At 38.8% G+C, this 26335-nt stretch overlaps 1 protein-coding gene across 5 annotated transcripts; it reads left to right on the top strand.

The window, feature by feature from the left end:
• Positions 1–405: 405 nt before the first annotated feature.
• Positions 406–26335, top strand: memo1.L (mediator of cell motility 1 L homeolog). Of its 5 annotated transcripts, none has more exons than XM_018261898.2 (9): positions 406–620; positions 18204–18285; positions 18710–18778; positions 19523–19635; positions 19955–20093; positions 20378–20520; positions 22115–22191; positions 23858–23962; positions 25593–26335. In XM_018261898.2, the coding sequence occupies exons 1-9, from the start codon at positions 560–562 to the stop codon at positions 25722–25724; spliced, it is 921 nt and encodes a 306-aa protein (XP_018117387.1). In that variant the 5' UTR covers positions 406–559; the 3' UTR covers positions 25725–26335. The 5 variants fall into 5 exon arrangements, with proteins under 5 accessions (XP_018117387.1, XP_018117388.1, XP_018117386.1 ...); XM_018261899.2 differs by having other exon boundaries at positions 411–620; positions 19955–20066; XM_018261897.2 differs by lacking the exon at positions 406–620 and adding an exon at positions 6753–7147.

Raw genomic sequence — 26335 nt, forward strand, 5'->3', positions numbered from 1 at the left:
ATGATTTGAACGAGTGACTGGAATATGACTAGGAGAGGGACTAAAAGAAAGATAAATAATAGAAAGTACCAATAAATGTAGCCTCAGAGAACACGAGTTTGGCTGCCTGGGTGAGAGACTCTCATTTGCAATATGCAGAACATAGTAAAAATGAAAACATGAGGACCAAATGAAAAGTTGCTAAGAACAGGCTTCTATTATTATTATATAGCCACCCAGAGTCCCATGTTGCCCCTTTGTTTGTATGTATGTTTAGCTGATTTAAACCTTTTGACACCAAATTCTTGGAGGTTTTGTTACTTAGACAGAAATCTAATCTTTTTTTTACTGGCTGAATGAAAAGCAGATACAGTCAGTTCATTGAAGAAAATGTGTGACTGGCTGAACGGCATTAGGGGTGGAGCAGCAAAGTGCACAGTTAGGGATCGTCTGCAAATTCCCAAGGCATCGGGTGACTTGAAAGAAATTCGGCTGTCAGTGAATTACTGGTTGGAAAGGAGGACAAAGCCGACGTCTAAACCCAGTCACACACTGTGCAATAGGCGGCTCCAGCATCAAGATGTCCAACCGGGCGCTGTGCAGGGAGGCGAGTCATGCTGGGAGCTGGTACACTGCCTCAGGTACTTTGGGGTGCAGGGATGGGGGAGCCCATCAAGATGCTAGATTTGTGGAAGGAAGCTAATAAGAGGAACAAAACGTCATCTTGAGCTATCTGCATGTCATTATGAAGATATGTTACAGGAAATCGAAAAATTCCATTACTGTTGTTTCCTATACCTGTTTCCTGTGTAATGAAATTATAGGACAGCTTCTTTGTCTCCCAGTTGCTGTGTTTGAGGGCGGGATCTGTACAGATGGGAAGCGGTGGTAGTGTGTAAAGGTGACCGTACCCTTTGTGTAAGAGCTGGCCTGCCTGATCCCAATCAATATCCATGTACTATGGGTGTTGGTTGGTTCAGGTAACGGGCAGGTCAGTGCACTAAATTGGCCAGTGTATAAATTGATCAAGAGGAGCCGCAGCTTGTCTGCACTTGGTGCTTGATCTTTCTTTGCACTTGCACAAACAATTGGAACAATAGAAAGGCAGCCATACTGTGTGTGTGGCCACTCATACCCTCTGTTCACTCAGCTTAGGGGCTGGGCCTGACTACATGAAATAATGTAGCAATAGTCACTAGAGATCAGCAGATTGACAAATAGTAGACATGTATCTCACCTAAACCACCTGGAACCAACCTATGCCCCATCTGACCTGCCATGCCGTCATCATTTTTATACCTTCCAACAACGGGAAGGGGGCTCAGTGTGGCAGGCGTCAAATGAAAAGCTGACAGATGGCCAAAGGAGTTACACCAAATCTGCTGTAGCATGTACAGGGGTTGCAGGAGGGGAGGGACTGTCTATACTACAGGTTTAACCCCAGTCTATTCATTAGTTGTGTCAGCTGTCCAGTACAGCAATTTCTAAAACTATTTGCTGATGGACAGTTCATCAGAGATCTGTTAATCACAGTTCATGTAAAGCATGTTGGGAAGTAGAGTCTTAGCTGGGCGTATGGTTGCCATCTTTTCTGGAAAAAAATACCGGCCTATTTATTTATCTTTTTTCCCTATTGATAACATTGGATCAACCATCATTTTTACCGGCCAGGCCGGTAAAATACCGGCCAGGTGGCAGCCCTAGCTGCCCTACTACTACATTGTTTATATGGTACTTGTAGTTAGGACAAGTATTATAGACAATAGTAAAGAAAAAACAGACTGTTTTCAGTAGTAACTGTATGTACCAATAATTTTAAAACCACTGTGGTTGAGGTATGTTTTTGGACTGCAGGATGTAACCCCAAGTGGAAGAAACCAACACAGACACAGGAAAAATGTTCAAAGAGCTACATTCCCTGTACCCCCACACCAATGCAACCTGACACACACAAAAAATCCCCCTAATCCTTCCCATAATGTGGGCACTGGACTGCAGCAAAATTAGATTTTTTTTTTTACAATAAACTTGTTTTCTCGCTCCTTACCTGTCCCTTTTTCACACCTCATCCCAACAGGGGGTCTGTTACTTCTAGTGTTACGCTATTTTTCAAATTTCACAATGAATGTTGGAACTGAACAGAATGCACAAACACTGCAAGGAAGCAATATAAATTCATAAGGGCTGATGCCATAAGTTGTTTTATTTTAGTCGATCTGCCATGTACTTGATAAGTTACAGAGTGAGAATTGATCACAGGGCCGGAACTAGGGGTAGGCAGAAGAGGCATGTGCCAAGAGCACAACAGTCGGGGTTGGGGGGACGACGACACAACACTAGACATCTAGCTCTTCTGTCTACCTACCCCTAGTTCGGTCCTTCCCCTTATCGTCGCCATTAAGATGCCCGGATGGGTTGCCTAGGGAGTGCAGCAGGCTTGGCCCAGCACTGGTTGTCAGTTTTAAAAACCAGGGCAATAATCCTAGTATGAATAGTAAACACACAGACTGTTCATGAAAATGTGTATCGATTGGATTGTAGTCATTTTAACGAGTAGTAAATAACTAAGTAGTTAAAGCCCAAATATTGTCTTTTTTTCAGATCCTCTGTGTCTGAAAACCATTCATCTGTGGTAACCCAGATGAATGAGTGTCAGATCTGGAAAGATCTTAAAAACTTTATAAACAGTATTCTGTATAGACTGGTATGATGCAACACGGTAGTGTACAAAACACAAATACGTTAAATACCCAAGTAATTTCCCAAGTAAGGTGAATGACTTGTTAGCTATTATGGTGCATAGTAGCAATAAGCAGCTCACATTAAACCTTTTATAACTGTCATGTCCCAAGCACAAGTTAAGATATAAAAATCACTGTACAGCCCAAAGCATTTATGTCAAACCAGTGGTATTCTAACACAGCCATCCTTCATACATTGATTTGTATAGGAATAATAAACAACCAGTTGTATCACCCCACATCCTTACAGTGTCAGGTAGTTATATCAGTTTAGAACAGTGGAGCCATTAATATAGGATGATGGTTGGAATGAATAATTTGTGAGGTAAAATCGTAACCGGTAGACCTTTACAGAAAACACTACCAAATGCCACAAAAAACTGCAGTTTCTTTAAAGATGCCACGGAGAAGTAACTTTTTTGATCCCACCACTGTGAATCATTCTCCAAGTTCCAAAGCTCCAGAAAAATAAGGAGGATAACAAAACCATTTATAACAAACAGCTCGGAAATTCTTGTTCAAATATTGGGGTCTACCACAACAGAGTCGTCCATGTAGAGTCCATACCTGTCCCCATTCTCTTGATTACAGCAACATGTTTTGATCAGTGTATGAATTTGAAAATAGCATCGGAGATGAAAGAAGATGAATTAAGAAAAACCAGTGTCATACTTATCAATTTCCCTTTAAGCAGTGTCCCAATGGAATTCAAAGGACAAGCACAAAGGGGCAAGTCAGTGCTTTGTTATGCCCAGCTACTCCAATGTCCTATTTTATTAATTGAACATCTATACCCACCAGCAAAACAATATAATTTGGTGTCTTTGCTAAAACATATTGGAACATGTACTGTAGTTGCGGATCAGCAAACACAGGTATTTCAAATAAGCCTGCAGAGACCACATCAATATTGCAGTGCTGGATATGAAGAGCCACATTCCAAGTTTATTCCTGGCACCCTGTACCTTTACAAGACTAAACTTTCTGCTGTCACTTTCTACTGTAGTGATTTGTCAACCTACTGGTGTCATGCAGTATGTCAGTTGTCAGTAGGGTTGTCACCTTTCTGGAAAAAAATACCGGCCTTCCTATATATTTATCTTTTTTTCTTTATTAATAACATTGGGATCAACCATCATTTTTATTGGCCAGGCTGGTAAAATGCTGGCCAGATGGCAACCCTAGTTGTCAGAAATCCAAATTCAAGTTGTAGTTTTGTTGGGGGTACCCTCATTTTACTGGTTTCAGTCAGAATACTGCCAAAAGTGACTGGGGAAAGGGATTCTGGGGAAAAGGATTCTTAATCTGGATGTGCTGTGGCTCGAACAGGTCTGCCAGAACATTAATACAGTTAGTAAAATAAATAGTTGGTTCTGTTTTTTAGAACCTGTATATACCAAGGCAATTAGTTTACAGCAGCAAATGCTCATTCTAACTCATCCCCTTGCTCACAACTGCCAAGTATATACACAATTTCTTGTGTGCACACACCTTAGAGGGAACATTGGCTGCCAACATTTTGTTCTCCCATAATGACTTTTTTGTCAGCATTGAATATTCGTACATTTAAGTACCTTAGAATACAACTCATTCAAATTTGTTTCACACGTCACTCCAATATCTGAATAAACTGAGAAACTTAATTAATTGACAATAAATTAACAATAAATGCATTTGATTTTCTATAACCCTATGGCTTCAAGTTAATTTACAGAGAATTTGGTCCGGGTCCAATATAGGGTTGTCCTTTTTGACACTGCAACTTGGTATGGTTGCATAGTACACCTCATGAACACATTCTAGGGCATATTGTTGAGTCTTATTTGGTAATACTTTATCTCAATAGGGCAGCCATCACACTAAGGGGCAGGTTTATAAAGGGTCAGATTTCGAGGTGATGGGAGTTTTTTTAAACTCGAAATTCGAATAAAAAAAGACCAACTGAAATTTAGTGAATAGGCTGTATTTGGTCGTTCTAATCAAATTCGGAATGTGTTTAATCGAATTCGATCTAATGCTTTATTTACCAGTTGGTCTTTCCAGCTGACACAAGGTCACCCATTCCGATTAGAAGAAAGGAGGTTCCGTGTAAGGGGCAAATTCCCTAAAGGGCCAAGTGACTAACGCTAGCGAAAATTCGCCAGCGTGACGTCATTTCGGAACTTCGCTGATTCCCTAACAGGTGCAGGCGCCACTTTGTTAACAAAGGAGATAGACGCTAGAGTTGATTTCGCAAATTCAGTAAGATGCGGATTTTACTGAAGGTTACCTCATTCTCCATATTTGCCTTCGCCAGCTCAGGCCAGGCGAAGTGCAATGGAGTGCATAGGATTCCTAGTGCAAAGTTTTTCTAAGTCCCAAAAAACGCTGGCGTCTTTTTTTCTGAATGATAGAATTCAAAGGTCCGTAAATTTTTTTTTTGGGTAACTGGGTTCCCCCATACATTTTCTAACATATGGAACACAAACTATACACTGGGCTCATGTGTAGGGCATTATAACAACTCTATTTTATTTATTAAGGTTCCCTGGACTTGTGTAATGTATTTGCTGCAACATATACGTCCATGTAACTTTATCATTTCCCGCCATATGCAAATTAGGCAATGCTAGCGCATTTACGCTTTGATTGCCAAAGTAATGCTAGCGAAAATTCGCCAGCCTTCGGCGCCCTGGACGCACTTTAGGGAATTGGCGTTGTCCTAGCGAATTTAAGCCTGGCGAAGTGTTGCGATGGCAGCGAAGCCGTCGCTGGTGAATTTTCGCTGCTTAGAGAAATTGCCCCTAAATATTCGGAAGGGGTTTTTTACAGTGAGAGCTGTGAAGATGTGGAATTCTCTCCCTAAACCAGTCGTACAAGCTGATACATTAGGTATAAGAAGGGGTTGGATGGCTTTTTAGCAAGTGAGGCAATACAGGGTTATGGAAGATATCTCATAGTACAAATTGATCCAGGGACTAGTCCGATTGCCATTTTGGAGTCAGGAAGGAATTTTTTGCTCCTCTGAGGCAAATTGGAGAGGCTTCAGATCGTTTTTTTTGCCTTCCTCTGTATCAACTGGCAGTTAGGCAGGTCAAAAAAAGTTAAACAAAAAAAACTTAGATTTTTCAAAGTCCACCAAATGACTCCAAATAGGTTCTGATTTTTCGAATTTTTTTTCAAATCGAATCTGGAGTATTCCCTAGTCGAAGTACACAAAAATTAGCTTGAGATTCGAATTTTTTTTAATTAGAATTTTCACTTCGGCCCTTGATAAATGTGCCCCTAAAATTAGCTCAAATTTGAATTTAAAAATTAGATTTTTCAATTCGACCCTTGATAAATCTGCCCCTTGATGTATATGTTATCAGATACTGTGGTACCGCAAGATACCAGCACTTTGTGCTCATTGTATATTGGCATGTTATGTGCCTCTTACAACAGTATTGTGCAGTTACTTTGATGTTATTATACAGCATCTTTATATAGTGAATAAAGTACCCCCTCTTGTAAATTATAAGGATATTATAAATTACCGAGGAGTTTCATGACCATATAAAAACACGAGGCTGAAGGCCGAGTGTTTTTATACAGGTCATGGAACTCCGTGGTAGCTTCTAATATCCTCATATTTTGCAACTGGGGGTACTTTATTTATTATAATACACAAATTTCAGTGAGTCATGTGACAGAAATGACATCAGAACTCACCGTTTCTAACTGATGACATCAGAACTCACCATTTATAAGGATATCATTTACAAGATATTCATGGCTTTTGTGTATTATAGAAGGATACATTGGAGGGCTGTAACATGCATTATTTAGGAACTGATCACAGCAGAAATATTAATTAAAGAAATGGAAGAATGACTAAAATCCTCCTTTGTTAGCACTTAAATTGTGGACAGCAGCACAGTTCTCTACCTGCCATATTAAAGTAACTCTAAACAGGAAGATTACTGGATAGGTGCGGGGATGGATGTTACATAGCAGTTCAAGGAGAGGGGCGAACGCAATTGGCTGAAAGGCAGTGGAGGAGGGCAGCTGTGTAATGTTAGGGACCGTCTACAATTTCTTCCCTTTTCGGGGTTTTATACAGATACATATATTTTTTTAAATGACCACAATCTGGATGAATAAATGTAAACCAGTTTACACAGGGAGGCAGTGCAGGGAGAGAAGTGAGAATGATTGGCTAAAAAGCACGATGGCAGGCGAGAAAGGAGACGAGTTAGGGATCGTCTGCAAATTACCAGACATTTGGAGACTTTGAAAGAAATCCGGCCTGACAGTGAATCAGAGACGAAAAACAGGACAAAGGCAACGTCTGGTATCTCTCTAGATCAGTCACACACTGAACAACATAGGCGGCTCTAGCAGCAAGATGTCTAACCGATCTGTGTGCAGGGAAGCGAGTCATGCCGGGAGCTGGTACTCCGCCTCAGGTACTAATGGGGTGCAGAAATGGGGGCTCACAAATATGGCCAAGTAGTGGAAGGAAGCTGTGAACAGAGAGGGGTAGGTATGGCCAGCAAATGGTCGCATGTACAATGGTTATTGTCTGTAATGGTTAGTTAGGTATACATATAAGATGGATCAGTACCAATACGAATACATCCAATTTGTGGCTTGACAAGCAATGAACTACAACTCCCAGCATTCCTCCAACTGCAAGTTGTAGTTCAGGAACAGCTGCAGGGCGATGGGACTGACTTCCATATTAAGGAAGGATTATGGAATGAGCAGATATGTGTAGTTTGTTGTGAGAATGCTGACTGGGGGTTTGTGAGGGGCCATACCCTGTGGAGAAGAATAAACGGGCCATGGTGTAAAGGTGGCCATACACGAGCAGATAATGCTGCCGATATCTGTTGTTTAGACCAATTTGACAGCTAATCTGGAGGCTTCCAATGGGTCTTTCCGATCGATATCTAGACATGATATAGATCGGGAAGGTTTGATTTTTCTCCTGACCGACCGACCCGTCGGAGCCCATTGTGCTCGTCATAATCCGATTGTTCAGCCATAGGGCCGAATGTTCAGATTACCCACAATATAGCCCTGCTGTTAGTGGTATATCGGGGAAAAGATCCGCTGGTTTGGCTAAGTCGCCAAACGAGCGGATCTTTATGGGGCAGATTTATCAAGGGTTGAAGTGAACTTGAGGGAATTTTCGAAGTAAAAAAATTTGAAATTCTGAGTCATTTTTTGGATACTTCGACCATCGAATAGGATACTAGGACTTCGGATTTACTTCAACTTCGACTCGTAAAAATCGTACTATGATCGGAATACGATCGTACGATTTATAAAATCCTTCGAATTCGAATGCCAGGGGATTCTATTCGATGGTCGAATTTCGAAGTTTTTTCTACATCGAAATTCGACCTTTGATAAATCTGCCCCTTAGTGTATGGCCACATTTAGGCAAGTTATAGCAATTATCCAGGAGGCTAGTAAAAAGAAAATCTGTGGTGATTCAGAAGTATTTAGATTTGTACTGACACTGCATAGATGGGCCTGTCTGTTAGGGTTACAGTGACAGAATTATTATTATAAGGACTACAGTGTCTTTGTCCACTGTTTCTCACTCATAAGGCTACAGAGGTTTAGTTGTATTTATTGCCCTGTCGTTTTTAAAGGGAGTTACAGTACTGATCAGTCTTGTTATATTTGCATTGTAGATTTTATGAAGCTGTTATAGGGGTTATAATTGATATTAGTGCAAATAGTATTAATCCAGAAGGATACCTTGGTTATTGAGGAAGAGTAATCTGACAGCGGAGCTGAGTTACATGTAACTTTCCTAAAAAAGCATAGCATTTGGCTAAAAAGCATAAAACCGATCTAGTCATTTATATACTGCTAAACTTTATTCTTCAGATTGGTGCTGCAAGTTCAGTAACTCCACTGCACCATTGTGTAACTCTAGGCCTAAGATTATTTTGCAGCTTTACGATATAGACATATTAAATGTGCATTGTGGTGTCTACTTGCTGGACATGACAAGAAATATGACTGCAGAGATGCAGGCTGAACGTGATCCCTGCTAGGTAACAAAACAAAGGAGATGTGTTTAGAGAAAGGGTGTGTCTCTGCTAACCATCCATCAGTTCCTACATTTGATCTCGCCTGTTCTCTAATAACATGTCTGTGTAAAATAATCATATGCTGAGTTGTACTATAGAAAGAACCCTGTGTGTGTGTGTGTGTGTGTGTGTGTGTGTGTATATATATATATATATATATATATATATATATATTTTTTATTATGGAGGGATAGCGAGGAAATAATGCAAGATTAATTTAATATATCCAAAGTATAATATTGACAGGTGTTAAAGCCAGCCCATAAATTACAACAGGGCATCTTAGGTGGATTTGCCAATTTGGCCATCACATATTCATCCACTTGTGTTTTTCTATGACTTTTTAGAAAACATTAACTGTTGATTATTATTATCCTTTAGGCAGCACTGTATATCCTGCAGAGAGATTATCAATCAGATCAAAAACATAGTATCAAAAACAGACCGCACTCCAAGGACTTTTCAAATGTGAGAAAACTTGTATTTTATTTTCGACGTTTCGGCGCCATAACTCGGGCCGTCCTCAGGAAGGTGGGCCTGAGTTATGGCGCCGAAACGTCGAAAATAAAATACAAGTTTTCTCCACATTTGAAAAGTCCTTTGAGTGCGGTCTGTTTTTGATACTTTGAATGATTATTTTGACCAGCACGTAGGCAATGCGTTAGGCAGTTGTGAGTGCACCAGGTCGGACTTACTATATATATATATATATATATATATATATATATATATATATATATATATATATATATATATATATATATATATATATATATATATATATATATATATATATATATATATATATATATATATATATATATATATATATATATATATATATATATATATTTAAGATGGCCAACTACGTCAGAGTGCAGAGGACCTCTTGTAGTTGACTATATGTATTTTGTGGTCACACCCTCATTGCACCCCCGCCTAATGGTTTTAAAAAATAGTGGTGAGCACAACTTTCCCTTGTTTGTTTATATATATATATATATATATATATATATATATATATATATATATATATATATATATATTACACAAAAGCCATGAATATCTTGTAAATTATATACTTATAAACGGTGAATAGTGATGTAATTTTTGTCACATGACTCACTAAAACTCTATTATAAAAGTAAAGTACCCCTTGTCATATGGTCATGAAACTCCTCGATGACTAATAATATCCTTATAATACACAAAAGCCATGAACATCCTGTAAATTATAGCCTTATAAACGGTGAGTTCTGATGTCATCAGTTATAAACGGTGAGTTCTGATGTCATTTCTGTCACAAGACTCACTGAAACTTGTGTATTATAATAAATAAAGTACCCCCAGTTGCAAAATATGAGGATATTAGAAGTTACCTCGGAGTTCCATGACCTGTATAAAAACACTCGGCCTTCGGCCTCGTGTTTTTATATGGTCATAAAACTCCTCGGTAACTTATAATATCCTTATATTTTACAAAAGGGGGTACTTTATTCACTATATATTTTACAAAAGGGGGTACTTTAAGATTCGGCCGAATACCGAACCGAATCCTAGTTTGCATATGAAATTAGGGGTGGGAAGGGGAAAACATCTTTTACTTCCTTGTTTTGTGTCAAAAAATCACTCAATTTCCCTCCCCGCCTCTAATTTGCACATGCAAATTAGGGTTCGGCTGGGCAGAAGGATTCGGCCGAAAGTATTGCGGCACTCACAGGGTTTTAGTGAAAAAACAAAAAAATTTTATTATTAAGCCTCAACATTTCGATCCCCCACAGGGATCTTCGTCCTGACGTTGGCTGTATATATGCTTACATACATACAATACTTTTATTTATGCATAAAAGTACTGGTGTTGCTGGTCTTTTTGGACAATGTATGACATTTTACCTTGCACCTGGGCATATGTTGGAAGCGGTGTACTATCCTACGGTTTTGTGTGTAGATATATATATATATATGAGAAGATCAGCACTCACAGGTCTTAAAAATAATAAATAATGATTTATTTTAAAGGTCCATACCTTTAAAATAAATCATTATTTATTATTTTTAAGACCTGTGAGTGCTGATTGTATTGTACTAAGTATTTTCTGATCTTGCACCCAGGCACATATACTGTTTTTTTCATGAGTGCTGGCGTCCCTTGGATTATATATATATATATATATATATATATATATATATAAAATATATGTAAATGTTATCCTTATAAACTGTGCTTAGTGATGTCATTGGTCACATTACTTACTGAAATTTTTTTAATATAAAGTCACCCCTGTTGCAAAATATGTGTTTTTATATGGTCATGGAACTCTTCGGTAATTTATAATATCCGTATATTTTACAAGAGGGGGAATATGAGATGAGCTGCATGCTGCTGTTTAGCTGCCTTATTGGCCACTAAAGTTACCCTTAGCCCTTATTATAGCGATGGCCCACAGGAATACATCTTACCTGCGACAAATGTCCTAAAAAATAACTTTGCATTGTATGATATAAAATCACACCTGCTAGATTGTTAGGACATGGTCACTTCTTAGAGTTGCCATCTGTCTGATTTTCAAGAGGGCTGTCTGAATTTTCAAATCAGTATATCCGGACAGGGCTTTAAAGTGAATGGTGCAGTGATTAGCCAATCGAAGATGCTGCTGTTTAGCTGCCTTATTGGCCACTAAAGTTACCCTTAGCCCTTATTATAGCGATGGCCCACAGGAATACATCTTACCTGCGACAAATTTCCTAAAAAATAACTTTGCATTGTATGATATAAAATCACACCTGCTAGACTGTTAGGACATGGTCACTTCTTAGAGTTGCCATCTGTCTGATTTTCAAGAGGGCTGTCTGAATTTTCAAATCAGTATATCCGGACAGGGCTTTAAAGTGAATGGTGCAGTGATTAGCCAATCGCAGATTGCCATGTCATCGGACCTACCCCTGGCATCACCAGGTCAGCCCCCCCTCAAACCACCCCCCACCAGGTCTGCCACTCGGCAAAAGGTGGCAACCCTATCCATTCTTTAAATGAGACCAGCTTATCGGAGAGCTAATGGCTGGTAACCAAGACCTTTTGATAAATAAAGATCCTCTTCGCTTTGGCAATCGAACCCCTAGCCATTCTGATCCGCGATTGTCCATTCATAGAAGGGCTCAAATTTGCTAACATTACAGAAAAGGTGTCCCTCTTTGCAGACGATATCCTTATATACCTAGGTGACTCAGATGACTCTCTTTCCACACGTCTGACCACAGTCCAGAACTTTGGGAAATATTCTGGGCTGAGAATTAATTGGGAAAAGTCACAACTGTTCACCATTGACTCTAATCCCCCAGCATTACCACCCCCGGGCCTACGCCTGAAGTGGACCAATTCCTTCAAATACCTGGGTATTCATATACACACAAACTCACACTCCTTTATACAACACAATCTAGACCCAATCATTGATTCTCTCTCTGGTACCCTTAAACACTGGGCTAATCTCCCACTGACACTATGGGGGCGTGTTAATATCAGCAAAATGATTTATCTACCTAAACTTCTGTATGTATTCCATAACACCCCATTTACCATTCCCCGTTAATTTTTTAGGAAACCTTACAAAATTATACTTCCATTTATTTGGGCCAAGAAGTCAACCCCGTATTTCCTGGGAAAGACTGACAGCCCCTATTGTAAAAGGGGGACTTGCCCTCCCACACTTCTACAATTATTACCTAGCCTCCCAGATCTACTATCTGCAATGGTGTTTCTCTCCCAACCCTTACAATCCCAACATGATCCTTCAAGCCGCCATCCTCCACTTGATTGAGGGACTTGGTACCTACCTCTACAGGCATCCTTCCAACATGACGACTCTGCCAAGCCCTCTCACCACCCCACACAAAGCATGATCCATGGCTCTAAAACTCCTGGGCTACCCAGCACCACGCCTGTCACCTAACCTTCCATTGTGGGGCAATTCACTACTTCCTCACCTACATGGCCTGCCTGACTTCATGTACTGGACTCGCCTAGGCATTAAAAAGCTGTCTGACTTGGCTCCAAATGGGTAATTTCCCACACTCCATGCCTTACAAGAGCAAATTCCAGGTCACCACATCCAACTCTTTAGGTACTTCCAGCTCAGACATGCCTTTCAGGCACAGTTCCACTCTCTGACCCCAACAATGTCCACGGTCAATTTAGAAGCTGCTCTCTACCACCCTTCCCCTGCCAAACTACTGTCAAGACTATACCAGAACATCATGACAAAGGTCAATCCACCCTTTGATAGAGCCTACCTTCTATGGACACAGGCTATTCCAGACCTTAACCATGAGATGTGGTAGGAGGCAATAGAAACGGCCTACAGCTTCTTAATCTCCATAAGGGACAGGCTGAGACAATATAAGACACGCCATCAAGTTTACATAACTCCTCTTAGGTTAAAAAAAATTGGGCAGAGCCAAGATGACCGGTGCCCCCGATGTAAACTTCCAGCTGCTGACTTTATCCACATGATCTGGTCCTGTCCCCTAGTCCAGTTATTCTGGTCCAAAGTAATGGAGACCCTAGCCACTGAACTGGGCACTCCACAGATAGTTGACCTGGTGGTATGCATACTGGGAGTGATTGATGATCTAATACCAACCAACGCTGCTAGAAATCGGTTACGCTCCCTTATGTTCTACGCAAAGAAAACAGTGATTATGCACTGGATGGGAAATACCCCTCCTACCATACCCTTCTGGAGAAGGCTGATAGATGGAGCTCTTCCTTTAAAGGGATACTGTCATGGGAAAAAATTTTTTTTTTCAAAATGAATCAGTTAATAGTGCTGCTCCAGCAGAATTCTGCACTGAAATCCATTTCTCAAAAGAGCAAACAGATTTTTTTATATTCAATTTTGAAATCTGACATGGGGCTAGACATTTTGTCAATTTCCCAGCTGCCCCAAGTCATGTGACTTGTGCTCTGATAAACTTCAATCACTCTTTACTGCTGTACTGCAAGTTGGAGTGATATCACCCCCTCCCTTTCCCCCCCCCCAGCAGCCTAATAACAGAACAATGGGAAGGTAACCAGATAGCAGCTCCCTAACACAAGATAACAGCTGCCTGGTAGATCTAAGAACAACACTCAATAGTAAAAACCCATGTCCCACTGGGACACATTCAGTTACATTGAGAAGGAAAAACAGCAGCCTGCCAAAAACCATTTCTCTCCTGAAGTGCAGGCACAAGTCACATGACATGGGGCAGCTGGGAAATTGACAAAATGTCTAGCCCCATGTCAGATTTCAAAATTGAATATAAAAAAATCTGTTTGCTCTTTTGAGAAATGGATTTCAGTGCAGAATTCTGCTGGAGCAGCACTATTAACTGATTCATTTTGAAAAAATTTTTTTTTCCCATGACAGTATCCCTTTAATTAAATTAACATATGAAACAAGAGGGGCACCACAAAAATTCAACAAAGTGTGGGGGGCCTGGTGTGACCCAGACTCCCTGGTACACATATAACATATTTGTATTTGCTTTATATACTTATCTTCATACAGGCACTTACAACTGTTATTAACGATGCCAGTTATTGTAGTGACGCTGTATATGCACCATTACTAATTGTAACTATTACATCAATCACAACTGTAAAATGTCTTTTATTTTCTGTTTTGGGTTGTTTTTTCTTGTGGTTAAAACAATAAAATTTACCTTTAAAAAAAAAATGTATAGCCTTAATATTTTTCACACTCCCAACTGTCTCGTTTTTAGAGGGACAGTTCAACCTGCAGTCCCTCATTTGTACTGGAAAGTCCCGTTTTTCTCTGCACTGAACAGCCAGAAAAAGAAACAAAATAACACAAGATAAGATACATTTGTAACAATTCAAATGTATCTAGATAAGCAAATAAGTAATTGTAACAATATGAGATAACAGGTCCCTTTGGAAAAGTTAGACTCACAGATCAAAAGGGCAAGTCACCTTCATTAGCAGAACTGTAATAACTGGAGAAAAAGACAGAAATTTGCGAAATTTTGTAAAATTAACATGGTAATTAGGGGGTGTGGCCACAAAACGGGCATGGTAAAAAAAAATTGGCATGCTACGAGCGGCAACTTTATTGTCCCTCTTTTTATTTCCAAAATGTTGGGAGGTATACAGTATATAAGGTAACCTAATATATGGTGTTTTTAGTACTACCTTGTTGTTTCTCAATTTATATTGTTTTTTTAATAATCTACTAAAAATGCCATTATCGTTTACACTGTAGTTTAACCTTTTCAGTGCTGACTGCTGACCATTTAGTTTAGTTTATTTCACCTCCGTAAATCTTTTTTTTTTTTTTTTTAAAGTTCAAAATATAGAGAAATATAATGTATAGGTATTCTTTTGTATGTTCGAGAACAAAACCGATTTTTAAAGTGCCCTGACCTTCACGTACACCTTTAAGTTCACCAGTTAGTATTTTATTTTGAAGATTCCTCATTTATATAGCTCAAAAAACCACAGGAGTGAAACATTTTTATTTTTAAATTCTAGAATTATGCATAGATGATCGGGGAAAACACACACATACAGCACAGTCCAAAATATTTTGTAAAATAACTTTTTCCACCTAAACAATTATAATATAAGTTGTCACAGCTAATAATCTTTACCAGCATTTTGCTAAATGTGGAATTTATTCCCTGAAAATAATATATATCGGAAAAAAGTACATGATGCAGGCCTCCCATCCTCAGTAATAAACTGAAGACCCCTGTTGGGTGTTCTTTTAAATTGTACTTGAATGCAGGGCACATTTAGGTGCAGAAAACCAGCAGGGATATGTAGCCTTGGGGGTTGCTGTACTGGTGCATTAGATTGGCATAAAAGGAATAGCAACAATTAAAATCAAAAGAAATTTAAATACACCATTGTTTCTTATTAAGGGTAATGGCACATGTAGCAATTTTAAGCTGTTTGCCAAAATGCTTTCAAAGTGGCACTTTGTTTTCTAAAGTTGGATCCCAAGGAAACTTCGGAAAATTATAGCGCTGCGTGCTTTTTCCGATTTGTCATCTACTTTATTGCCGGTGGGAAAGCTTTTTGTGGAGATTTGTCACCCACAGTAGCACAGATTTAAATGCAAATCTCCACATGTGCCATTAGCTTTAAGTGCCAGTTCTACAGAATTGTTGCCAAAGGTTTTCCAAAACAGTTATAGCTTTGTGTTACCCCAATTTGTAATCAAAATATCTATTACTAATATTATCCATTCACAGTGTGCTGCTGAACATAATGGAATTGCTATGAATGCTTCAGGATTGTTCTTCTGTGTATAATCTCCTCCCCCCATCAGAAATGCAGCTCTACATATCCAGTTGCTACTAAATCCAAACAGCTTAGTCTATATTTAAACACAACTCTCTTCTAATTATTCACATTTTTCTTCCTAGCAGCTGTTTACATAAATCACAGGACCACAAAACAAAGAGATTTTCTTATTGGGTAAAACAAGTGTCAGCCAGCAATGTCTGACAGATTTCTTTACTTTTTCATGACAGTTTACAAAAACAGAGGTAAGAATCTGTGGAACAAAAAATACCTATAAAAATGAATGCAGGTGCACGTATACGGATATACAATACACATACAGGAAAATGTGCTAAGTTTTGGGCAATTTTGATCATCTCTTCTTAAAACAGCCATTGAAAACAGCTGTAAGCACAAAAGTAGCCCATGGATTGCAGTTATTGACTAAATCTGTCCATTTTTTGCAACTGGCAGAGTTATTAGCAGTGCTTTCTGTTGCATTGATGACTAAACCATCATATGCAGAAGAGCTAAAGAAAAATCCTTTAGTACCACTTGCTATATTTAGGATGGCTGCCCCCATGGCTACACAGCAGCTTGTTTATATAAACTACAGTTGTGTTTCTTAAGCAAAAACACCAGTTTTACCAGTGTAGGGCAACACTACATTATATTGTCATTCCTTTAAAACATTACGGAAAGAACATAGAGTGAGAGACCCCAACCAAAAAAACTTGCGATAGGGAAACTAGCAAGCCTGATAAAGATGGAGCTCACCCAAACTGAAAAATTATTTTAAGGACTCTTACAGATGTGAGTTTTTAGCTGCGCTCCGGTTTCATGCGTTCAGCCACAGGAGTAGACGCACTGAATTCTTTTCAATGTGGCTGTACTCACACAGACGCCTGTAAGCGCCGAACGCAGGTTGGGACGCAGCATGTTGCATTTTTCCTGCGTTCGGCGCTTACATGCGTCTCTGTGAGTACAGCCCCATTGAAAAGAATTTAGTGTGTCTACTCCTGCGCTCCCCTGCAGCTGAACGCATGAAATGGAACGCAGGGTAACGCAGCTAAAACGCTAGTCTGTAAAAGCCCTAAAAATGTTAAATGACTATAGACAACACTTTATATAGTTAGATGCATGTATATTGTGTATACTTCTTAATCAAAAAATTCGAGAATTTGAATTTTGACCAAAAAACACTGAGCAGAGAGCAGAAGAGTGATGGAAACATTGATCAGCAAGCATAAGTGCACTTAATTTAAAACAATATTTCACAGCCTATTGCAGTGAGCTTTGCCATCAGGCCCAGGCTGTCAATCTGAAGATTCTGGCAAATGCCAGAGTGGCAGCTGTAAGGTTTTCATAAACAGGCACCATTTATTGGGGTGGGGGTTAGGGCCTCTGTGTACTTGAAAAGCCAGTTCCTATTTTGGATCTCAGTCTGGAACTGCTAACATTGTGACAGGGGCTTTTCTGTCTGCAAAACTCCTTCTACCACAAGCCAGAATTTCTCTGTTCAGAATAGGTAAACCCTTAGAACCTGGCATAATACAGTACAGGTATGGGACCTATTATCCAGAATGCTCGGAACCTGGGGTTTTCCCGATAACACATCTTTCCGTAATTTGGATGTTCATACCTTACTACTAGAAAATCAAGTAAACATTAAATAAACTGAATAACCTGGTTTTGCTTCCAATACAGATTAATTAAAAAAAAGTACAAGGTACTGTCTATTACAGAGAAAAAGGAAATAATTTGGATTATTTGATTATATGGAGTGTATGGGAGGTGACCTTTCTATAATTCGGAACTTTCTGGATAATGAGTTTCCGGATAACGGATTGATAATGTTATTTTAAAGTTTGTGATCATAAAACAGTCAGTTGAAGGTCTTTGTATATATGTATTGTTTGTATGCACTATAAGCATAGATGAATGCAGTGCTTTCTAATGCAATTCACATTTGTGCAAAGCAGTGTATATAAGAAATTACGAGTGTATTTTTGTCAACAATGGAAATTGCATAACGTTTAAGGTATCCAGAATTTAAGGCACGTTAATAGTAGTGCACAATATTCATAGCCTATGTTATATTATTTTATCTGGGTTTTGTTGCAGGATCCCAGTTGAGTGCACAACTAGACGGCTGGTTATCACAAGCACAAACCTCAAAGAGACCTGCAAGAGCCATCATTGCCCCGTGAGTTACCACACTGGCTTATTATTTTTCGCTTACTGCTTTTTAAAGTCCCCTTTCTCCATTAAGGAAAACTGTTGTTATATGGCAAGTATTGAGCGTTATGAGCTTAGGGTACAGTTGGGAGCTGGAGTTCAGTGACGTCTGGAGGGTCACAGTTTGCCCATCTCTGTCTGATTGAATATATCATATAGCACATTTCTGCATATTTGTATCATAAGTATTTAATTGTTTTGCTTGCAGGGGGCCCCCACTTTTAGTTCATTCATTGTAAGCCTGTTTCATTTAAATAGTTTTTTGTGATTCATTTTAAATAAGCTGCAATAACTAATGAAGGGAAATAACCATCATATTAATAATTTTAGTTAATTTATTGGATGAGGTACATACATCATTTTATAAATGTGTTATTATTTTTAAATTGCAGTCATGCAGGATACACTTATTGCGGGTCATGTGCTGCTCATGCCTATAAACAAGTAGACCCTTCAGTCACGTAAGTATTGTGTGATATCTAATTTAGCAATTAGTTGTTTCATTAAAATCACAGTGATAGTAATTATTTGATTGGGTTCTTAGGGCTTTGATACTTATGGCCTTTTAAAATGTTGGTGCATCCCCGTTAGGTACTCCACCAAAGCTATGCCCATGAATTTCAATATATAATATATAATATTGGAGGCGCAGTATGAATTACCATACAAATGTAAAAGATAAAAACAATATACAAAACACAGACATGCTCTAGAATAAAAGTGTAAAATCACAACCTTCACTAGAACATAAAACACACAAAACAAAAAGCATCAGGTAGTATTCAGCGTCTTGGCAGATCTCACAGCAGGAATCATGCACGTCTTAGACATAGAACATGGCCTGCTGTGTTTTTAACTTTAAGCAAATTCTATTTTGCCCACTGGCCCATAGGCGTTTCCTATATCCATTTATTTAGTTATAGAGACTGGCATGGGTTATACTAGAGGAAGGCATGTAGTGTAGCCTTGGTTCCCATTTTTTTTTTAAATTGTTTTTTATTTTTTTAAATCATGTTCACTTATCGTTTAAGATACATGTCAATTTCTCATTGACTAGGATCCAGTTTAGCTTGTTTTTAAACAAATAAATAGGTAATAGTGGAGATTTCCACGACCTAACGATCACCGTTCTTGAATCTTAATGGGGAGGTTTGTAAGGTGATTGTTAATATTTAATAATATTGCAAATCTCTTCTCTTTTACAGGAGAAGGGTCTTCATTCTTGGACCTTCTCACCATGTGGCTCTTTCTAGATGTGCACTTTCCACTGTGGATATATATAGAACACCATTATATGACCTTCATGTTGACCAAAAGGGTATGTCTAAACGTTCATAATTGTAAAAGACAATTATATATGCATACAAATAGTGTGTAGCACAGCCTGTGATCCAAATTATGTGAATGTTTTTTTATACTGTATGCCTTTCATACGTGAGAAATATTTAATGAAGCAATAATGCATGGGTAGTTGTCCTGTTAGTTGTCCTGTTAGTTAACTGATAGGAGTACTTTTTGGAATTGTTGGTATTCTACTTTAGATTTTTGTTGCTATACTTTATTACAGGTTCCACTTTCAATGCAAATATTTAGTAGGATGTCCCAGCTTCGTATAAGGTGTCTTTGTATCTTTCCAGTATACGGAGAATTGTGGAAGACTGGAATGTTTGAACGAATGTCTCTACAAACAGATGAAGATGAGCACAGCATTGAAATGCATTTACCTTACACTGCTAAAGCAATGGAAAGGTATAATGTGGTGTTTCATATAGCATGGTAATTGCAAAGCATCATAAATAGAATGTATACGTTCCATACACTTGTCTACTTTAACGCTGTATGTACCAGAAAACCCCTTATTTTTATGCCTCTCCAGTATGTGCTTATAATACTCTAGGTAAATTAGCTTTCTCTCTTATGGCTAGGCTTAATTTATGTGCAGGTTGTATTCATAAATAAAAATTCTAAGACAGAATTTAGCATTTTAGCCTTGCTGTACATTTCTGTCTATAAGTACAATATATTTATTATATTCGTTGTTCCCATTTTTTTTCCTCAAGCCATAAGGATGATTTAACCATTGTTCCTGTGTTGGTCGGAGCACTAAGTGAATCAAAGGAACAGGAATTTGGGAAAGTCTTTAGCAAATATTTAGCAGATCCGACTAACCTCTTTGTAATCTCATCAGATTTCTGCCACTGGGGTGAGTAAAACCATACGTTAAATTAATTACCTCATTAAAGGAGAAAGAAACCCTCCCTACAAACCCAGTTGCCCCCTTCCCCCCCCATCGTTAAAGGGTCCCCGATTCATTATTTTGTATCCTCCCCTATCAAATCACCAAACATGCAGGAACATGTGCGATTAAAGCAAATCGATACCTAGCTTTAACTGCGCATGGTCCAGCTGGCGATCTCTGACAGAAGGGGATTCCGAAGTTGCACATGATGGGGCTTGTCAACCTCACTGTGCTACTCTGGATTTTATAGCAAATACAAAGATATTGACACTTTTTACATTAACGGGTGGTGGGAGGGGGGGTTGATGGGGGTGGGGCGGGGGTTTGGTTGTTCTTTTCAATTAGTACAGTTCTCTACAAAGCTTGATCTGTCATTAGTTACTTTTGACCTCATCTGTGGCACAAAAATCTGTTTGCATCTTTAAGCTAATTCAACTTTTATATGTCATATACCAGGTATTGTGTTAAGTAGTAGTGTTATATATATGGCACACCGCTTCCCAACATCACCCAGTTGCACTGTTAAAGCTTGCATACACTTTCCAGAAAAGATCCAGCAACACCGGGATATTCTCAAAAACAAATAGATATATTTAGTGAAGCATGTATAGACAACGTAGCATTTCGGTCCCGACTGGGACCTTTCTCAAGGCAACCACAACCCAAACACAATGTGATATATGTAGCCAATAAACCACAAGCAATTAAGGAATGACATCATATTCAAAGCAATACATCAAAGTGATTGGTGCAGAGCATGAAAGTGATTAGTACACAACATTTAAACAGAGTTAAATTCCTTTTTCATTATTAAAGTGACAAGTGCTCAATAATTTGCCATATTCAGATAAAAATATTCATAGGCATGTTAGCTACAACAGTATCCTATAATGCTGACTCAACTTTAGGGGGGGGGCCCAGGGCCGGAACTAGGGGTAGGCATAGTAGGCACGTGCCTAGGGCGCAAAGCTGGGAGGGCGCCAGGCACGTACCTCCTCTGTCGTCTACCCCATTGTCCGGTTCCCTTCTCTTGCAGACTTTGTGCGCAAATTTGCGCGTGCGCACGCGAGCGCAAATGCGCGCACACAATACAGGCGCCGCGAGTGCCGGGCCTGCCTAGGGCGCCTGCCCAGCATGGCCCGGCACTGGGGGGGCCCTAGTATATCGTTTCCTACTTCTTATATTTACCGCTTCAATAATGTTTCAGATATCATGAAGTGTCTTATCTTAATTACCTCCATGTCATATATCTTATGATATGGATATTATACACAAATTTCAATGAGTCATGACATAATCTGCCTGTCAACACCTAAATCATTTTAGGGCAGTATTTAAAATGTATAAACGGGAATATTCCAATACAACTGTGAATGGGAAACTGTAAATGCAGATATATACAGTATGTAAAATGAGGTTTTTGGCACGCACCCTGTTTAACCTCATCTAAATTTCTAGTCTGAATGTAAATGCTATCATCAGAATATGATTTTGTAATTCCTGAAGTATACAGTATTTTGCAGACAAGGAAATAAAAACATATTTTTCATCTCTCTAGGACAGCGATTCCGTTACACATATTATGATGAATCTCAAGGAGAAATCTATAGGTCAATTGAGAATCTAGATAAGATGGTACAGTATGTTTTCTTTCCAAAATTCTGATTCCAAAATTGCTATGAACACATAGATCTACATTTTTTCTCTCTTTTTCTGTCTCTTCAGTGCCTCCCTGTTTTACCAGTAGGCATCTCCTTGTACCTTGATTATGTTTTGTGTGGAAGAGTAACACATTTAAGCGGTTAATTATCAAAGGGCAAGTTGATTTTTACCCAAAAAATTCAACTTTTCAGGGGTATTTTTCAGTCAAAACTACTTTTTTCGAGATTTATTAATCCAAAAATTCTCCAGCTAAAACATGTAGAAGTCAATGGTGGAGGTCTTCATGATGTTCGGGTTTTTTCGGTGGGCTTTGCTCAAAAACTTGATTAGGGATTCAGGGGGGTTTTCAAAGAAAACTCGATTAGTTTTCGGGTTCTACTCCAAATTCATTGAATCAAGTTTTTTTACAAATCAGAGAACTTTCTACTTGTGAGTTTGAGGTATAAATATAACCTCTAAAACTCGTCCTTTGATTAATAACCCCCTAATTGTCTGTTTGCTCCACAGGGGGACATTTCTCTAGTAGAGGCTTGTTTCTGCAAAGCATTAAAACTAATGCAGAGTCAATAAATAGAAATTTCAGTCATACCTGTATTTATTGCACATTGTATATGACATAACTGGCAGTGTCTTTCTGCAACAGTATAAGGATGATCTGGGTTGGATCTGAAGATAACAGAGATCTAACAGTCAGTTGAATAGGGATTGTGTAAACTCTTGTTCAGCATAAGACAAATACATAGGGCTTGTACAGAATATGTTCTGCCTGGTAAGGACCTGCACCATGCACTTCAAGTGAGGTTGGCCAGGTGAGTGATCAGAGGGAGGACAGGGGTTGTTGCTGTGTTGAAGGGGGGGGGGTCCAAACATTTTTTCGGGGGGGGGGGGAGTGGGGACTTCAGGAAAGAAAACATATGCCAGTGTTGCTGCCTGTGTTGCTCCAAAGCAGAACACAGTGGCAGACATAACCTCTGAAATCTGTCCCATGAGTTCATCCTAAAATAAAACAAGTTTTAGTTTTATTGCTGCACATTGCTAATTGAAACCATGTACAAAAACTATATATATTTTAACAACAGGCAGATTGAATCTCCAACAGATGCTTTATTTATTGGGCTTGCGTGAAACACAGGCATAAATTGCCCCTTTTAATAAGCCAAAATTTGTTTTTTTCAAACTCATACTTTGGAAATCTGATTATCCCAAACCAGATGTTTTAAATGACATTACAGCAGATACGAGAACACATTTGCTGGTTAGTATGGCCATTTATGTAGATTATCACACTTATTATTTAGAATCTTTTTTAATAACTTTGTAAAAACATCTTGTTTAGTACTCTTTCTCCTTACTTTACTTGTTACCTTACTTACTTTACTTGTTACTTGTGCCAAAAACCAAGTAATTTTTTGCTAGATTAACTGTTTAATTTGTCACAGATACTAACTCAATTTTACATCCCCTGATTTTAAGTTTTTCTTCACTTTACATTGTTGTTTTGTGGTCCCACCTATTACATTTTCCTGATTTTTCACCATTTTTCTGGTCCCCTGAAAAAGGTAAAATGGGGGGTCTACTGTATATTGTCCAGAAATGGTGCAACATGTAATGTTTTATATGTGTGTTTGCTGTTTTGCAGGGTATGAGCATTATAGAACAATTAGATCCTGTACAATTTAGTAATTACTTGAAGAAATACCATAACACTATATGTGGCAGACACCCCATTGGGGTTTTATTAAACGTAAGTATTTTATTTGTATGCGTGCACATTTTATTTGTAAGGACAGTCTGTTTTAGGATTTACTCTTTAAATATAAAGCCAAAGCCTTAGCGAGTCTGGCTTATGGCACTTGTGTGTCCAGTCTGAAATTGAGTATTAGATGGTTGTTCAGGCCTGTTTCCCCTGTCAATCAGTCATTGTATTGACTAGCTAGTAATAAGATAAATAGGAAAGGACCCTTAATTAATAGAAAGACAAATAGTAATACATTCCAACAATAAAAATTCAGCCTTGAGATAAATGTTCTTTATGGTTGCTGAGGGATGTTGAGAGTCAGGGCAATGGCCTTACAGGCTGGAGCACAGATGTAAAACGTGCCCAAAACTAATGGGTCTTTGTTCCCTCCCCCGTGGCATTTAAATGCAGGGATGTGCAGTGGGGTTTTCAGGCACTATCTCATGCCACTTGAGATATCCTCCACTGTCAAAGCGTGCCTGCTGGATCATTTACAGTGAAATTAAAGGGATTCTGTCATGATTTTTATGGTGTAGCTTTTATTTCTAAATTACACTGTTTACACTGCAAATAATTCACTCTACTATATAAAATTTCATTCCTAATCCAACAACTGTATTTTTTTAGTTGTAATATTGGTGTGTAGCCATCTCAGGTCATTTTTCCTGGTCACGTGCTTTCAGATAGAGCCAGTGCTACACTATTGAACTGCTTTCTGGCAGGCTATTGTTTCTCCATGTAACTAAAATTGGCGCAGTGGGACCTGGATTTCTACTATTGAGTGCTGTTCTTATATCTACCAGGGAGCTGTTATCTTGTGTAAAGCTGGGCATAGACGCAAAGATCTGATCGTACGAATCAAGCATTTGTACGATTTCCAGACCGTGTGTGGAGAGTGCCGACATTTTTCGTCCCACGGATAACGGTCGATTGCCCACGTTATAAGATTTCTGTCGGCTGCCAATAATTTCTCTGCATGTATTGCCGACCTTACAGTTTTCAGTGGGAGACTGTCACCAGCTTTGTCGGACATAACTTTCGTACGATTGCTGTCAGGGACAGAACATCAGCTGATCTGTTCTTTTAATACTTTATTTGATCGGAATGGTTAGTGGCAGGTCGGGAGATGGGGAAGTCCAATTGTTCGAGGATTCGAACGATCAGATCTTTGCAACTATGGCCAGCTTTAGGGAGCTGCTTTCTGGTAACCTTCCCATTGTTCTGCGGTTAGGCTGCTGGGGGGGGGTGATATAACTCAAATTTGCACTACAGCAGTAAAGAGTGACTGAAGTTTATCAGAGCACAAGTCACAAGACAATATGTCTAGCCCCAAGCCAGATTTCAAAATTAGATATAAAAAAACATTTTTGAAAAATGGATTTCAGTGCAGAAGCACTATTATCTGATGTGTTTTTCAGAAAACATGTTTTCCCATGACAGTATTCTTTTTAAGGACTAGATTGGCGACGGAGGGGGCCCAAAGTTGGCGGTAGTGCTTCTTCTCCTTTAAAGCCACTAAAAATATTATATGTGTTCTGGAAAGTTGCTAGTATAAAGAGAGCTGGTATAAAACCTGTGTAAGTAAATTGTTCACTGGCCGCTTTTAGCTGTTTCATTTTTGTCTGTTTTTTTGTAGGCTGCAACAGAACTTCAAAAGAATGGAGTCAACATGAGCTTCTCATTCTTAAATTATGCTCAGTCTAGCCAGTGTCGTAGCTGGCAGGACAGCTCAGTGAGTTATGCTGCTGGAGCACTAGTGGTGCATTGAGCCACTCAAGTCTCAGGGATGCCACCTTATAACACAACGTTGACACAAACCTTTTCTTTCTGTCCATGGGATCATAGCCGAGTATTGGCCCAGTGATGACCTGTTCTTTGGGTTTAGTGGAACCTTGATCCAACTGAAATCCTCTCCTTTCTCTTTTTTGTAGGTGTAGTCCTATCTTAATTTCTGACTCCATTTAAAAAAAAAAATGCTTTCTTGGTCATGGTAACAGAAGTCAAGTTGTGTTAAAGTATCTGTAAAAGCAAACTGTAATAAAGATAGGTGGTGGCAGACAACGTACAAATGCTAGTTACATGGAATAAGTTAGCCTTTACCATAACCTAAATTTGCACTCTTTGCAGATATGTGCACATATACTCAGCTTTCAGAATAGTTTTTGCAAGTTGTAAAACAAACAAAAAAGATTTTAAAAAAAACAACAAAAAAGTATATTACAAAAAAGGGTGGAAGCTTTTTAATAAGAAATGCATTCATAACTTATCCTTTATCCTGTATTAGAATATAATACAATTTCTGTATAATCTGTTATTACCAGTGTTGTACAACAAATACCTTCTATTTTAGTTGCTAATAAAGGGCTACACAACCAACTA

Source organism: Xenopus laevis, chromosome 5L (genome assembly GCF_017654675.1).
Source record: "Xenopus laevis strain J_2021 chromosome 5L, Xenopus_laevis_v10.1, whole genome shotgun sequence".
Classification (NCBI taxonomy): domain Eukaryota; kingdom Metazoa; phylum Chordata; class Amphibia; order Anura; family Pipidae; genus Xenopus; species Xenopus laevis.